Below are 14,435 nucleotides of genomic sequence, written 5' to 3'. Positions count from 1 at the left end.
CATCTAATTCTCAAATGGTTTACAAATCTTAGTACATTTTATTTAATATGCTGTACAAGTAGTGTGATGAAGGGGTTAATGTATCTTAATTTGGGAACATTACACTTAAATTTGCTTTGTCGGACTTGAATCAGCCAACCGGTCAAAGCAGAACTCATACTGGGAGTTACAGCTGAATCTTCTGTGCCGACTGGATTTGGCACCTGACCAGGGTCGTGGCTGCCCTCTTGGCACGCGGTCCACTGAGACATCCAGCAGCACCGCAGGAACACAGGAACCTCAGCAGGCCGCCATATTATCAGACCTTTGTTGGAACATCTTGGAAGCACCAGCAACACAGCACAGATATGCAAATAGACAAGCCACCAACGCTCTTCATCACATCTAAATCTACATATTGGTTGACATATTTAGACGTTTTAGGAAAGATATTTTAACAACTTTATATATCAAGACTATGTTTTCCCATGTGGAACTGCAGTTCATCCTTTTGCCAGGTTTATTTGACATTTAAAAAAATTAGATTTAGTTAGAGGGCCTTGTGCATTTCTGGGCAGCCTAGTGGCCACACACTCCAGAGAGAACAGTCCTGTTTTGAACAATGATCCCCATTGCCAATTAAGTGACCAATATTTGGTAGCATGAGTGTGAACACCAGGACAACCACCAACTGCAGGGAAACTCCAGCTGGGGAAGCCCACAAATCCAGTGTTTCTTTTCTTTTCCTCAAGTTAGATACAGATAAAATGTCACAGAATTCAGGATGGAGTCCAGAGCTTGCTCAACCCCTTCCTTGGCCAGCCTCCTCGCTAAGTAGGAAGTGTTGTTTATGGAAACACATTTACGCTAGGTCAGAGCAGTCGATAGGTAAGTTCCCCTCAACCCACTTTAGGGAAATTCACTGTCAGCTGACACTGCAGCCGGCAAATGCGGAAAGACTTTAAGGTGCACGATAGAACACATGCCAATACTTCTGCAACACAGTAATGCACCATGCATCCTCGATGGAAGGCAGCCCTTATCAAATATTAGGACAGTTGGATTTGATGGGTTTTAAATGTTATTCTGGTGTAATGCCAATACTAAAAATGTAAAAGTACCTCAAGACGCCCTTGTTTTGTCATAAATATTCTTTACTAGTGAAGACTATCCATACTTTACTAATCCCAGAGGGAAAAAATAATGTTTTTGCACAGATATTAAAGACACTATGTATGCAATATAGTGCAAAGTATCATCCATAAAACAAGAGTCTTTTCAGTCACAAAGATATTGCTGTTGAATTTGATCCAGCATATTTACCCTGAATCCTTTAGAATCAAACCACATTGCGAGAAAACCCAAAATGTCAAGAGGGCCATTAAATCTCTAACAATTGTAACAAGAATCATCTGGGAATCTGAAAATGGGCTGGAAATAATGAAAAACCTCTGGATCTAGGATTTACTCCACAACCCCAATATCATTTACATAAAGTCAAGAGATCAATCCTGAGAGAAAAATTATTTCGACACGTGATGGAACATCTAATCCTCGGTCACAATTCAAGAACAAAACAAGCTTAAAGGAAAGTTCTCCTAGGAATCAAAAGTCACCACAAATAGAGAGCAAAAAGGGGCTTGGTCATATTGTGTTTTCTAAAAGGCTCTTTAAGCCTTTGACCAAGTAAAAAAGGCCTCCGAGGGAGAAGAAACCCCACCCAGCTTTCAGTTGGGGGTTCTTGTGATTATTCTGTCAGTTGGCGTTTGAATCCCTGCAGACAAACTCCTCCTTTGCTGTGGACCCAAGTCTCGGTCCAATTGAGAGACCCAGAGAGTGAGAGGACAAACTCGGCTTTGTCGGGTTCTGTCTGGACAGCTGCTCTTCTACCATTTGCAGCCGCCCCCTCCCTCCAACTGCACATGCACACAGACCACATGCTCATTCAGCTAGCTAATATGACAGTTAATTCAGTGATCACAACACAGCGCTGAGCTTCATCTGCTCCGTGTAGTCAGTTGATCTTAACTCGTGCTAGTTTGCGACTGTGTCTTTGTGTCAACAGCAAACTAATCTGACAGGCCTGCTCTCATCTACACACTCCATTCGCAGCACTTGCAAATAGAATTAACCTTGGACAGTGAATTCAGAGAGGGATTAAAGGGGGGGGGGCAAAAAAAAATGGCGAGAAGCTGTAATTCTCTATTCCATGTGGCTGGCTCAAAACCATCTGGTGGAAAGATAGCATGCCACATTTCCTGATGACAATTTGCTCGTCTGAAGACAGCTCAGAGCTCGTTTCACACCCCTGCATGTGTAGGTGTTCGCCATCCGGGAAGGATCCTGGAAGTTCACTGCACGAGGGGGATTGAATGCAGGTCACTGGAGCAGCTCTGAGAATATTCATCCGAAGTGAGTTCAACGGATGCATTAAGAGCTACTGTTTTAGTAGCCTTAAATACGTGGGATGGGTTTGTGCTAGCAAAAATCAGCAACAACACGAGGAAGGTTGGGTTGCTCCTCCAATCCAAGATAATCCCATCTTTCCACAAACTGGCAACATATACACCTTCCTCGCAAACTCTTGCCATCTTTCAACAGCCCACGATGTAAAAATTTCAACAAAGAAACGCGACACCAAAGAGCAGATGGCCCGGAGATGTAGGATTCCCATCCAGTGAACTGGAAAAGTCCTGATTTAAACAGGACCCGAAATGAGGTTTTGTTGGCAGAATCGAGTGCAGACGCCCGAATAGTCACGATCATTTATCGATGCCTGGCTCCGCGCCTTCTTTTAACAGCGATGCAGGTGATGTAAGAACCATGATGCACCAGACTGGATCCTGTCTGATTCACTCCTTAAAGATAACAAGCTGACATTACCAGTGGCTAGCTGAGCAATCCCTGCTGATGACAACATCTGGAAGATATGTCATTATAATGTCCTTCTTTTGTTCCCAAGAACGGTGCAGAGTGGGGGGGGAGTGGGGGGGGGGGGGGGGGGGACACAAAAAAAAACCCAAACCCAGTGATAATCCCGAGTATTCACTATAAAAACAGGACAGGCCAGGGCTTAGCCTCCAACCAACCTTGTATACTTGTCCATAGGTGCCATTTCCAACCACCTCCACCAATTCGAATATCCCAGCTGGGTCCTGTGGAGGAAAAACACAGAAAGACGGTTTGGTATGGAGGAAAAAGCCTCTGCTAATACTATTATTTGATAATAGACAACATTGTGCAGGGTGAGCCAGCTGTTGCGCCCCATGCCAAATGCATCTCGAACAAAGGAAAACCAGACACTGGCAACACCTCGCTGGGGCTCAGCGGTCATTTTCTCCACTTCAGCGCCGGATAACTGGCTCAAACTCTCCCATTAAGGTCAAGACTGATGGACGTGTCGAGTGGTGTAAAGAAAAGCCATCAAAAGTGTTCGGGGAAAAAATGATTAGATAAAGGGACTCGGTTCGGAAGCACTCACCCGCAATGAAGCCAAGTCAATGTCTACTAGACTTTTAGCCGGAGAGTCGTTCGCCATTTTTCAAATAAAAGCCGAGCTTTTCTCTGCGTTTACTAAAGATGACCGCCGCTGTATCATTTGCGGACACCTCGGCAGATATTCTGATAGAAGCTGTCGCCTATGGGTCTCGGGGGTGCCTGCTGCTGAGCAGAAAACGCCGGACTCTCGCTACTCCATGTTGAGGTGGCAGCAACGGGCTCCTGTCCGCTCTCTTCCAGCTTGTACCACACCGACCTCGAGAGACTGCAAACGCCAACTTCCGCCAAACCTTTCAACATAAAAGCATCAGCCGTAACCAGACGAATGCGCTTCGATGTCTTTTTTTTTTCATTTTTATTCTTTTTTCCTTTTATTATTTTCTTCTCTCTATCAAATGTGGTCGAGTAAGGGCCTTCTCGTGTACTGTCCACACAGGATAAAGCCTTTTTATGCAGATTCAGTTTAAATATAGACCTGGGAAAATGAGATGAACACATACATCAAACGCCATTCTTATATCTGTTAAAATCAACGGTGACCCCATTCATGCATTGTTGACTGTGCAGAAGAGGGTGGCTGAACAAAACTAGAAAAAACTGGTTTGTGTGCTGTAACATCAAATTTAGATTGAGAAACTTTATTTATCCCTGGAGGCAATTAAGGGAGCAGAGAGCAGCACAAATTTGCCAACATAAGTTACACACACCGTACATTACATTAGGAAAGTACAGTAGAAACAATGTATACGGTTTCTATAAGGGGCCCAATATAAGCACAATTTACACCCGGAAGGTTCTGTTATGAGTGTGTAGGATACACAGATTTTTTTAATTATTGCACTGTGAGGTAGTTTCATATGTATTGTGGGGTGCTTCAAATATATCTACATTATAAATAAATATACAGTGCACTTAAATGTATGCTTACATGTATTGTAGCAATACAGAATAAATACACATGATTACAGAATAAAATAAAAGTGTTACTGGCAAGTAGCAGTTCTTGTGGGGTCCTAGGAGTCAGAGTTCTGAGAGTTTAGGTGGATAACAGCCTGGAGGACAAAGTTGAATCTCCTTCTCTGGGTCCTGCAGCCTGTGACCAGATGGCAGCCTCTCGGAGAGCATGAGAGGGCTCATTAAAGATCTGGGCAGCCAAGCCACAGACCTGTTGCTTGCACACAGCAGTAAGGAACCCAGTGGGAAGTCCAATAATCTTGGATGTTGCAGGTTGAGGGAGTGGAACCAGCAAACCACTGAAAATTAGAAGGCTGATTTTAATGAGTGCATGAGTGGAAGAAGGTCAGCAGGAGCTTGCTGGTGGAGAAAGAGTTCAGTTTCCTCAGCAGGTGCATCCCCTGGTGGCATTTCTTCGACAGCACCTCGATGTTGGAGGAGAACATTCAGTTGGTCATCAAAGGTGATCCCCAGGTATTTGGACTCCATCAGTAACCCATGGCTAGGAGGTGGAGACAGCAGCAGCACCCTATGTCACCCCTGGTCACCACCATCTCCTTGGTCTTACTGAGGTTTAGCTCCAGCCTGGAGGTGTCACACACCGACCTTGGTTGTGGAGTTCTGAGAACCTTGAGGATAAACTGGACATCCAGAGTGGTGTTCTGGGGGAACAGGATGTGGTCCTGCAAGGTATTGATGTTTAATGACCCTCCCCGTGTCGTTCATCATGCGGAAGGTGAGGACCACTGGAGGTCTTAGGAGGCTCCTCTTGGGGATGGGGATGAAGGTGGATTGCTTTCACAGATTGGGGACAAGGACCGTCCTCCAAGGCCCGTCCTAGGATTTGGAAAAAGCATCAGTTGGTCAGCGCAGTGTTCGAGGACCCAGGCACTGATGGTGTCTGCTGCAGGTTCCCTGCTCTTCTTGCTCCTCTTGAGGGACCCTCACAACATCCTTGATGTGGAATGTGAGGGGGGGTTGATGGGGAAGGAGAGACCTTGTATTGGCAAGCTGAGTGGATTTGTTGGTCAGAAACCTGGTGTAGCAGGATACCAGGTGGCTGGGAACAGATGCTGGGCTGCTGCCAGTGATGTGGACAGGGTCATCTGTGGTCATCGCTCTCTTCAGGCCTTGCACAAGGGAATTTCTCCTCCACTTTTTATCTTTCAGCTTGGCTATCTTGATGGCTCTTTTGACCCCCCCGCCCCCCCATCTCAGACCCACAGACTTTAAACCTTAATTGAAAGAAGTTCTATCAAGTTTTCTATTCTGTCCTTGAAGGTCCTGGCCAGTTTGAAATGGTTTCAATCATAAGAAGGGCTACCCATAAGGCAGAAAAGAGAACATTTGAAAAAAGAAAAAAAGATGTTAAACACAATTAACTCAAAATGTGTTTCCTCTGAAGAGGAGCAAAGTACATTAAGTTTATATTTTTAATCATAATGCTGCACGAGAATGAAACATATAAAATCATATAAATATAAATGTCATATAAAATTTTCTAATTTTGCTGTGCAGAGGTTTGTGGACAATGTTGCTAGGATCGTGAATTAACTGTCTCTTTTTTAGTTTTTATTGTTGGAATGTCGATTACTGTAAACCATTATCCATTGAACTACCGTTTATACTGAAAGTCGTTCAATCCCACTTCCGCTTTGCTTCCATTTGTTTCTTTCTAACTTGACGGAAGGCTGCTCGAGAACAGCACAAACACAGGAAGCCGGTCGGCATCATACCGAGCAAAAAGGGTGGGCCTCCACTCATCAGCCCTGCTCACCGAGATCTTCTGCAACACTACCACCATATCTTGGCCTGCATGTTTGTATATATACCAGTGACACTGGCCGAGGGTGCAGGTGGAAGGAATACATCCTCTCCGCGCAGATTCTCACGGGCATGCGCACAATCCAATGGAGGCTCGGTGTTGGTAACCATGGGTGTGGCAAGTGAGCCATCTCATGAGTGATGCTCCGTAAGTTCACAGTACAATTTTCAAATTACACAGTGCCCTTCCTACTGAATCTTTGTCCCATTTTACATAGTGGGCCCAAAGAGACCAGGATACATGTGATTGGAGTCTGGAAAATACATCCAGTTGTGCTTTTCTGGGTAATTTACTCGTCCAAATCCTCTGTATAGATTCAAATATACTGATTCTAGGGGGCAGATTGGTGTGTGGCTGTTCACCTTAATGAAAAAGAGAAGAGCTGGTCCTGTATGTGCACACTGCAGGCAACAGCAGGCCTACATAATCTTTTCTTGGACATGTGCACATGCGCTAAAAATAGAAAGGAAAAAAACCCCACTTTGAAACCCATTGTATTTTTATGCAGATCTGTGTAAAATAGGGTGCGACAATTATTTTAAAAATGAGTATAAACCCTTATAAGTTAATTGTATAAAATGAAAAACTCTCACACCAGATCCTATACCAACCTCAAGTTAGCCTATAACCAAGTCAAACGTATCCCTTCTGCCTCTTCCTCATAAATTCTATAAGATTCAAATATTTAATGAGATGTTCCATTCTTCATAGTTTTAGTGTGTAGCTCAAGGGCCCCGCTGCTTTTCCTATTGTTCTTCCTTAGGCTTTAAGTTCAAATATATAGTCTGCATTTAAATCCGCCCAATTTTCCTTTCTTTACCCACAATGCTACGCTGCCTTTTGACTATCTACAGTTAATGTTTTGGTTAAACAAAGTGAACAAGACAAACCAGTCAGGCAGGATGGGGGACACAATCTCACACTTACACATGCTTAAAGTTCATCTTTGGTCTGTCAATGCAGTACTTGAGTATCCTAAATCTTAATCGCTCTAAATCAAATTAGATCCCTCTACCTTAAGATGATCTTATGCGAGTGATACCGATTTCCTGTTCCACTTCACTGGTTTCAGATATTCGCTATTGGGAAATGATATCCGTGTTTTGCCCTTATTACCAGAACTCAAACGTCAACAACGTCTACGTTGAGTCAAAAGTGGATCTGAGTCAAGTAGATCAGGGTTCATTGTATCAAAGCTAAGCAATTTAGACAGTAGGTGCCGCCCCCTGGTGGTCAGTTCGCGTAACTGTAGGACAAAGTGACAATATGCAAATAAACCAAAAATAAGAAATTGAAGATTAATGTAAATCCTGCTTTCTCTGTAATATATACAGCAACCGATTATTTAATGAGATATTTTATATCCTAACAAAACGTATTAATAACCAGATTTGTGACCAGTTTACCAGGTAGTTACAGACACTTGGCACCAACAATCAGACAACATACTACACTGGTAATTCTCGTGTTATATACACGAATATACAATGTCCAAAACAAATCAAGGGAATATAATCCCTCATACATTTATAAATATTAGCATGTCCTTCAATTGAGTAGCAAGTCAGGTTATGAACATTGACATACATTAATGTAAAAATCCAGTGACTGTTTCCTTCAAACCCCCCTTTCAGCCTCCTAATAAAAGACATCAAAAGTGTTGTCAGTTTCAAAGACAGACCATAGCTACAGTGTGGGTGTAAAGCAACCACATGACAAAAAAAATAAATCGTTATTTCCTGTCTCACAGTAAGAAACGACCAAGCCAACTGTAGCTCAAGCATCATTACAAGGTGTTGTGGTCCAATATGTGAGGATTTTATTTTGTTTGCTCCATTTGTGCAAGAATATCCCTGATGAAGCCCATCTCACCTAGAATGACGGCAAGATACACAGAAGACACAACAGGTCAAAGGTGAAGTGTCATCCTTGACAGGACTAAACAGTGCAGTAAAATAGCTCCATTACAGGGTCAACAGACCTGTATCCCTGACAAATCGGGCTCATAAAGCCACAGACCATAGATGCATGTAAGAATAAATGATTTCTCCCCAGCTGCACTCCATCAGGAATTCATGCCGCATGATCTTCATACAAAAAGAGAATTCCTGCAGTTTCGTGTCTCTTCCTACCTTGTCTGCAGTCAAAAAACTTAAAAGCTGGCGCGTGTGCAACTACGACTATGCATCCCAAGAAAAGGCAGCACGTTTAAGTCACCGTAAATGTGTGTACATACCGCATACAGACCTTATAGTTGGCTGTGGCACACCTCTGTCTTTGTAAACAAACAAAGAAAAAAAATCATGATATTAGTGTAAAGACTTTAATTCATTAAGAAGTCTGGGCTTGGGTAACCAAATAGGTAAAAGTCGCCCTGGTAACGAGTGTAGAGCCGCCTGATGTCGCGCTTGCTGATGCCTGAGAAGTAGCTTTCCACCTTTGTCCTGTTGTAGCGGGTGATGCCAGGAGGAATGGCCGGATAGGACACCACCTGCTCGATACCTGCTGCTTTCAGGATGTACGGAGCGTCCTGTTCCAGAGTCTCGTGGTGACCTATCACGCTGTAGTGTATCTCACACGGCGCGCACAGTTCTGCGTACGTCACCCAATGGATGATGTGCTCCCCGAACTGCCGGTCAACTCTGCGACGGCCGTCCACGTCGCCCAGGTAACGGACAAAGTCCTCAAAGTGAAGGCCGGAAGCGGTTGTGTCACTGTAGCGGTGGCTCTTGCGGTACTTGCGGATGATGGCGGGAGCGATGTCGTGCTTGTACCACGGCTCGAAGCGAGGGTTTTTCACAAACTTGTCCTTGAATGCGGAAATCAGGCGCTCAAAAGGGTCTCTGACGATGAGGAACTTAAAATAAGTGCTCAATCTGTTGAGACAAAAACAAAATAAGGTGAAAAGTCATGCCTAAAGGGCAGGATCGTTTGTCGACCAACCTGTGGGTGATTTCCCGGGGTGGCAGCGATGAGAGGCGAGGCAGGCCGTTCTTCTCATGGTCGTGCACCAGGTTTTCTGGGATCTCTTCTACACTGGAGAACGCACCTGTCAGCATGAACATTATTCATTTAAATTAAGACAGCATACTCAATAGTTTTAGAGATATTAAACTGTAGTTAAAAACTATGTGTATGTTGCATTGAAGCTCTATAAATAAATGTGTTTGGAACATATTTGCTGATGAGATATATCATATGAGGAGGATTTCTTCTCTGTTTAGATGACATAGGCCCGTCACGGCACTATAGGTCAAGCCAACAGCAAACCCTGGGCTTTAAGATGGACGGTGATTTTAAAATAAATCCCCAAATTGGGGCAGTAGTAGTATGACAACTGGCGAAGGTGAACTCCATCTCTGAAGGCCTCTCTCCACTGGCTGCCGGAGCATTGTAGAGTTTGTTTTAAGACTATTTCTTTTGAAATGCTTCAATGGTTTTGATCCGCCCTGATCTGCTGCACCCGTACTCTCCTGCCCAGTCCTGAAGGTACCAAATCTAAGCCATAGCTCAGAGGGGGCAGAACCTTCTCAAATTCTAATAACTATGGAACAATCTGCCATTACATGTTAGACACATTTTTAAATTCCATTTTAAAAAAAACATTTTTTCACCACGGATTGTAACGTGGTATGAGTCTTTGATCCTACTTTTATATTTATTCATTTATATGTGACGTACATAACTGGGGATGTTTTAAAAGCGTGTTATAGTTGATATTGACTGGACATAATTATCCCCCACTGACTTACCGTTGAGCACAATCAGGACCTTCTTCCACTGCGTGTTGCCCACTTTAGGGGTCTGGCAGAACAAGATCTTGTGTTTGTCACAGACAAAGATGCGGTCCAGGACAAACTTACTGATGGAGATGTGCGTCAGATTCCCAAGGGTACTGTTTTTACATGCCGTAGAGAGCAAATTAATCCTCTCCTCTGCAACCGAATGCCAGTCTAAATCCGGGGGTATCGTTGGAAGCTGTAAGAAAAACATCTCTTATCATGACAGTGTATCTAGACACGCTAGAACATGACGTTGAAGAAAAATTGAGCCTCTTACCTGATCAGATGGGCCTGGACCTAATTTCAAATGTTTGGGGCTTGAAACAGGTGCGGATTTAGCCCCGTTTGGGCCTGGCACGGTCCAACTATGAGCACCAAGCTTATCTCCATAATCTTAAAACACACGTTTGAGGGAGTCACACACGTAGCAGTATAATCTAGTCCAGATTTCTGAACCGACAACCTACCATCTATAGCTCTGAAGCTGATGAACTTGCTGGCGAACATCAGGATGAGCAACACCCAGCCACAAGCCCCGAGGAGCAGCCAGTGGTGCCGCATCGCTGTGCGCATCAGCCGGAGGCCATAGAAACTCCTGCCCGAGACACATGACCCCGCTCCATTAGCTCGGGTTTGGAACAGAAGTACATACGTTCGCTTTCACACACCGGTCGCGTCGTCTGCACCACAATGACAAGACACGTAGGTTGTATGAAAACCAAAATACGCTGGAGGCTGAACACTTTCTACTCGATATCTGCGTCATGTTAGCGCGCATCACCTTAAGTCAAAGCTACAGTAACTATGGTGAAACTAGCTGCTCGACTGGTTAGCAATTAGCCACTCTGCTAGCCAGACCTGCCCTCGGGAGAGAACACGAATCGGATAACCCAGGAAACCCACCAGTGTTTCAAGGTGACTCCAAAGGTCTAAGTAGACAGGGGGCCGCCGTCGCTTGAGGTATCACATTCTCGTTGTGCAGTCAGTTCAGTGCTGGACAAACTCTTGGAATGTTTGACGATGCCATCCCGTCGCTTTTCCTTCACAACATCCGAGTGACGCCAGACCAGTAGCTCCCCCTAGCGACCGCATGGCATCAGCACAGGTCCATGACGGCGGTCCATATTCCGACCCAATTTCTGTTCATTTTGACCCTGATCGTGCCGTGCTGGTGCCTATTCTAGCTGCGAGGAGCATGAATGCATCCTCTGGCTATCGGTTTATGATATCTAAAACCGACATTGTTCATTTTTTTAAGCAATATAATTAAACCGTTCCATTTATAAACACCCTTCTAAACACTCCTGGACACTTTATAGAGAATACAGAGGGTCAAAATGAACAGGATAGCAGAAAAATAAAAACAACAGCATAGCATAATATTAAAAAATGTAATTAAAGAGAGTTTTAAAACCCACCTTATAAAGAGGTGGGTTTTAAGATGTTCCCCATGGTGCTGAGAGGGGCATGGGGAGGTGGCTAGAGGAAGAGGATGTGAGTGGCCACGATGGCCTTATTGATAGGATGCACAGGATTTTATATTGGTTCTGTAATTAGACAAGCAGAATTTTTACAAGTTGAAGCTTATGGGGGATTTTTGAGGGAGACCAATGAGGAGGGAGTTAGTATGGCAGGTGACAAGGCTGTGGACGAGTATAGATGTGCTTTCATAGAGGGAATGATTAACGTTGAATGGATAGAAATATGCAGACCAGATTATGTTATTGACGTGAGATTTGAATGGTAGCGATTCATCGAGGATGAAACAGACTTAACCTGGGAGGAATGGAAGACGTAGGAGCTAACAACATTGAGTGAAAAACTGTTAACTTTGGATAATGTAGATTTGGAAACAAGAAAAAAATCAGCTTTCATACCGTCAAGTTTTAGTAAGGCTGAAGTGAACTTATCAGATAAACAGTTGCAGAGGAGAGTGGAGTTTGGTTTGCAGTAAAAGTAGATCTGAGTCTTCCGCAAGGGAGGGATTGCACACCTGCATTAAGTTCATTAGTAATTTTTAAGGATTTTTCAGTATGTTTTATATTCAGTTTACTTTCTTTACTTTCAAGTGATCATCCTTGAACAGTGTAATGATCTAGATTCAGATATTCACATTCAAAAGGGTGGAAATAAAAATTGTCTTAGTGCCAAAACCAGTTATTGGTGTACAATTACAAGAAAATTTGAGGACACGAGACAGGCTTACGTATAAGACAAAATGGAAGACATCCCTGAAAGTGATACATGCAAAAACAGAAATAAAGAGACACAAGCCATAGTCTGTCCATCTGATTTATTCCACAGGCAGAGGGATAAATCTTTAGTTTTCATCAACATTGACCGTCTGGAGACCTGTTTGGAGGAGGGAAAAAAAGAATTGGTTTAAAGAAACAACTGAAGATTTGAATGCAGAATGCCACCAGCAATACATTTACCTTTGCATGTGGTGACAGGAACGTATGTGACCAGAGTGTACAGTTTGTTAGGGGAGTCCTCATCCTCGTTACGCTTCCTGGACAGACGGACGCGTATCCTGTACGGCACATTCCTGCCAAAACATTAAGATCCATTGGTCTCTTTTCCAAAAAAAAAACTTTGGGTTGTTAAAACACACATTTTAATAATAAGTATCCATGTGGATGTGACACAGGCCTTCAAACTGACATCACAAAGTCCGAAACTCGACAGGGGTGTGAAGATCAACACTTTTATACTTAAGACATGGTGAAAGGCTTGACACAAGCCTACACAAGGAATTGCTTTTAAATATGTTAAATTCCGATTTAGTTCCAAATGTAAATTTTTGTTTTACTGGGGAATATAAAAAGCCTATTTAAGGTGGCTAAATTTAGACATATCTGCCTGAAAAATGTTTGAGTACACCTAAACACCATTATTGATGGTGGTTCCATGTGCATTTTCAATCAAAATAGTCTTTGGGCTAATCTTCAACACAGCCCGCCTATAATGGACACTACTAACTTCATTAGACTGCTAGTTCTTCATAACGTCTACAGAACCATTTCCCACTAAATTCCAGTAGAACAACTGGACTAATAATACTGATAACATCTATATGTCCATTTAGAGGGCCCATCATCTCACCTGACACCCTTGCTCCACACTGCCTTGTTAAGGCGAGTGTCAATACGGACATCAGGAGTTCCCATCTCCTTCACAGCAAACTTGCGGATTTCTTTGATGGCACGTGGGGCCCTTTTCTTAAAACCCCTGCAATTAGACATTATGGTTTAATCAAGCAATCTACAAACAATATCCATCGCAATTCTGAAAGGTTCTAGCATTAAATAACACGGCTTGGGCCGAATGGAAAAGGGAATGCTTTTTTATTATTATAAGAAGACAGATATGGTCAAAAGAAGCTGTGCATGATGTCAGACAAGGAGTAAATGATTTTGTAAGAAAATTAAGAAACACGTCAGCTTCTATGTGTCTGCAACACTCACACTCCATGGATACGTTTGTGGACATTGATGGTGTACTCTCTGGTCACCACTTCGTTGATGGCTGACCGCCCCTTCTTTTTCTCTCCTTTCTTAGTTGGGGCCATCTAAAAAAATGAATGTGACAATTATACCATTTTATAGTTAAGCAGTATCCACAATAGAGACAAAACGCAATGTTTATTTCCTCACAATTCAACCCAAACTTTGCATAAAGGCAGTTCTCCGTCACAATATGAGCGCAAGCTAACAGTATTCAGATTCTTTATTTGTCCCACACGGGGTATGTGGTAAACTTGAGAAAAAGCATAAAAGTAAATTGTCTTCCGTCTGAATCTCCAATTTTGTCTTCCGAGTTATTCAGGCATCTACCAGCCTGTGGTTAATAAGAAGGTGTAAGCGCTGGACATGCTAAGCGAATGAAGCCATTTCCATCCAGTCGCTTTGCTAACGTTCATCGCTAAAACAATCTTTTAAACATATAACGACATATCAAAAACAACAAATTCAAGACTATGTAACACTAAAGTGACGAATCATAAGATCTGCATTGTCAAATGAGTCTTAAATAACGCAAGATGGTATTAGATTGAGTAGATTTCATTACCAAAAGAATTACTCACATCGGCTCGTAGGTGAGGCGGAAGTCGGAAGGACGGACTTCATGCACTGAATTGTGGGTAAAGGGAAGCCAGTCCGGCTTTTAAGATGTTCGTCGAAAACAAGTGGGTGAGCATAGTTCCTTTTGTCGTAAACGCTTACGTCGGACAGTAAAATAAATAGAATAGATTTACGAAATTATTCATGAAGGATCAGTATAAATTTATTCAATTTTTTACAGTGTCTATTTGAAAAAAATCCCAAATACAAAAGATTATATAGTATAGACAAAATATCCTATTTTGCACTATCCCCTTCTTTCAGAGACGTTTT

General features: G+C 43.0%; 3 protein-coding genes across 17 annotated transcripts in view; all 3 read right to left on the bottom strand.

Moving 5' to 3' along the window:
- LOC130522175 (mitogen-activated protein kinase kinase kinase kinase 4-like) overlaps positions 1-3,753 on the bottom strand; it is a 31,310-nt gene extending 27,557 nt beyond the window's left edge. For all 12 annotated transcript variants that reach the window (XM_057026231.1, XM_057026232.1, XM_057026234.1 and 9 more), the window contains exons 1-2: positions 3,461-3,753; positions 3,069-3,134 (exon numbers count right to left, since the gene is read on the bottom strand). In XM_057026231.1, coding sequence (XP_056882211.1) covers positions 3,069-3,134; positions 3,461-3,517 — 123 coding nt within the window. In that variant the 5' untranslated portion in view covers positions 3,518-3,753. The remainder of the gene's footprint in view (positions 1-3,068; positions 3,135-3,460) is intronic.
- A 3,811-nt stretch (positions 3,754-7,564) lies between these two features.
- Positions 7,565-11,116, bottom strand: chst10 (carbohydrate sulfotransferase 10). 3 transcript variants are annotated; one of them, XM_057026267.1, is made up of 6 exons: positions 10,942-11,116; positions 10,506-10,718; positions 10,316-10,431; positions 10,120-10,234; positions 9,200-9,305; positions 7,565-9,132 (listed from the first exon to the last, which is right to left on the bottom strand). In XM_057026267.1, exons 2-6 carry the CDS (start codon positions 10,609-10,611, stop codon positions 8,580-8,582), a joined length of 996 nt encoding a protein of 331 aa, XP_056882247.1. In that variant the 5' UTR covers positions 10,612-10,718; positions 10,942-11,116; the 3' UTR covers positions 7,565-8,579. The 3 variants fall into 3 exon arrangements, with proteins under 3 accessions (XP_056882247.1, XP_056882245.1, XP_056882246.1); XM_057026265.1 differs by having other exon boundaries at positions 10,009-10,234; positions 10,942-11,115; XM_057026266.1 differs by having other exon boundaries at positions 10,009-10,234; positions 10,506-10,633; positions 10,942-11,115.
- Positions 11,117-12,316: 1,200 nt separating this feature from the next.
- rpl31 (ribosomal protein L31) lies at positions 12,317-14,201 on the bottom strand. Of its 2 annotated transcripts, none has more exons than XM_057026271.1 (5): positions 14,126-14,201; positions 13,506-13,609; positions 13,144-13,269; positions 12,474-12,586; positions 12,317-12,390 (listed from the first exon to the last, which is right to left on the bottom strand). In XM_057026271.1, exons 2-5 carry the CDS (start codon positions 13,607-13,609, stop codon positions 12,359-12,361), a joined length of 375 nt encoding a protein of 124 aa, XP_056882251.1. In that variant the 5' UTR covers positions 14,126-14,201; the 3' UTR covers positions 12,317-12,358. The 2 variants fall into 2 exon arrangements, with proteins under 2 accessions (XP_056882251.1, XP_056882252.1); XM_057026272.1 differs by having other exon boundaries at positions 14,110-14,155.
- Between the last annotated feature and the right edge of the window lie 234 nt (positions 14,202-14,435).

Source organism: Takifugu flavidus, chromosome 3, assembly GCF_003711565.1.
Source record: "Takifugu flavidus isolate HTHZ2018 chromosome 3, ASM371156v2, whole genome shotgun sequence".
In the NCBI taxonomy this organism is placed as follows: domain Eukaryota; kingdom Metazoa; phylum Chordata; class Actinopteri; order Tetraodontiformes; family Tetraodontidae; genus Takifugu; species Takifugu flavidus.
The sequence above is the reverse complement of the archived record's forward strand: the minus strand, read 5'-3'. Positions and strand labels throughout refer to the sequence as shown.

Excerpts from the sequence above, each read along its gene's own strand:
- rpl31 (XM_057026271.1), bottom strand. The coding sequence starts at position 13,609 with ATGGCCCCAACTAAGAAAGGAGAGAAAAAGAAGGGGCGGTCAGCCATC. Across the intron at positions 13,270-13,505 it reads CACAAACGTATCCATGGAGT|GGGTTTTAAGAAAAGGGCCC; the intron begins GTGAGTGTTGCA and ends GTCTAATTGCAG. Across the intron at positions 12,587-13,143 it reads GTGTGGAGCAAGGGTGTCAG|GAATGTGCCGTACAGGATAC; the intron begins GTGAGATGATGG and ends ATGTTTTGGCAG.
- chst10 (XM_057026265.1), bottom strand. The coding sequence starts at position 10,611 with ATGCGCACAGCGATGCGGCACCACTGGCTGCTCCTCGGGGCTTGTGGC. Across the intron at positions 10,432-10,505 it reads CAGCTTCAGAGCTATAGATG|ATTATGGAGATAAGCTTGGT; the intron begins GTAGGTTGTCGG and ends GTGTGTTTTAAG. Across the intron at positions 10,235-10,315 it reads GTCCAGGCCCATCTGATCAG|CTTCCAACGATACCCCCGGA; the intron begins GTAAGAGGCTCA and ends TTTTTCTTACAG.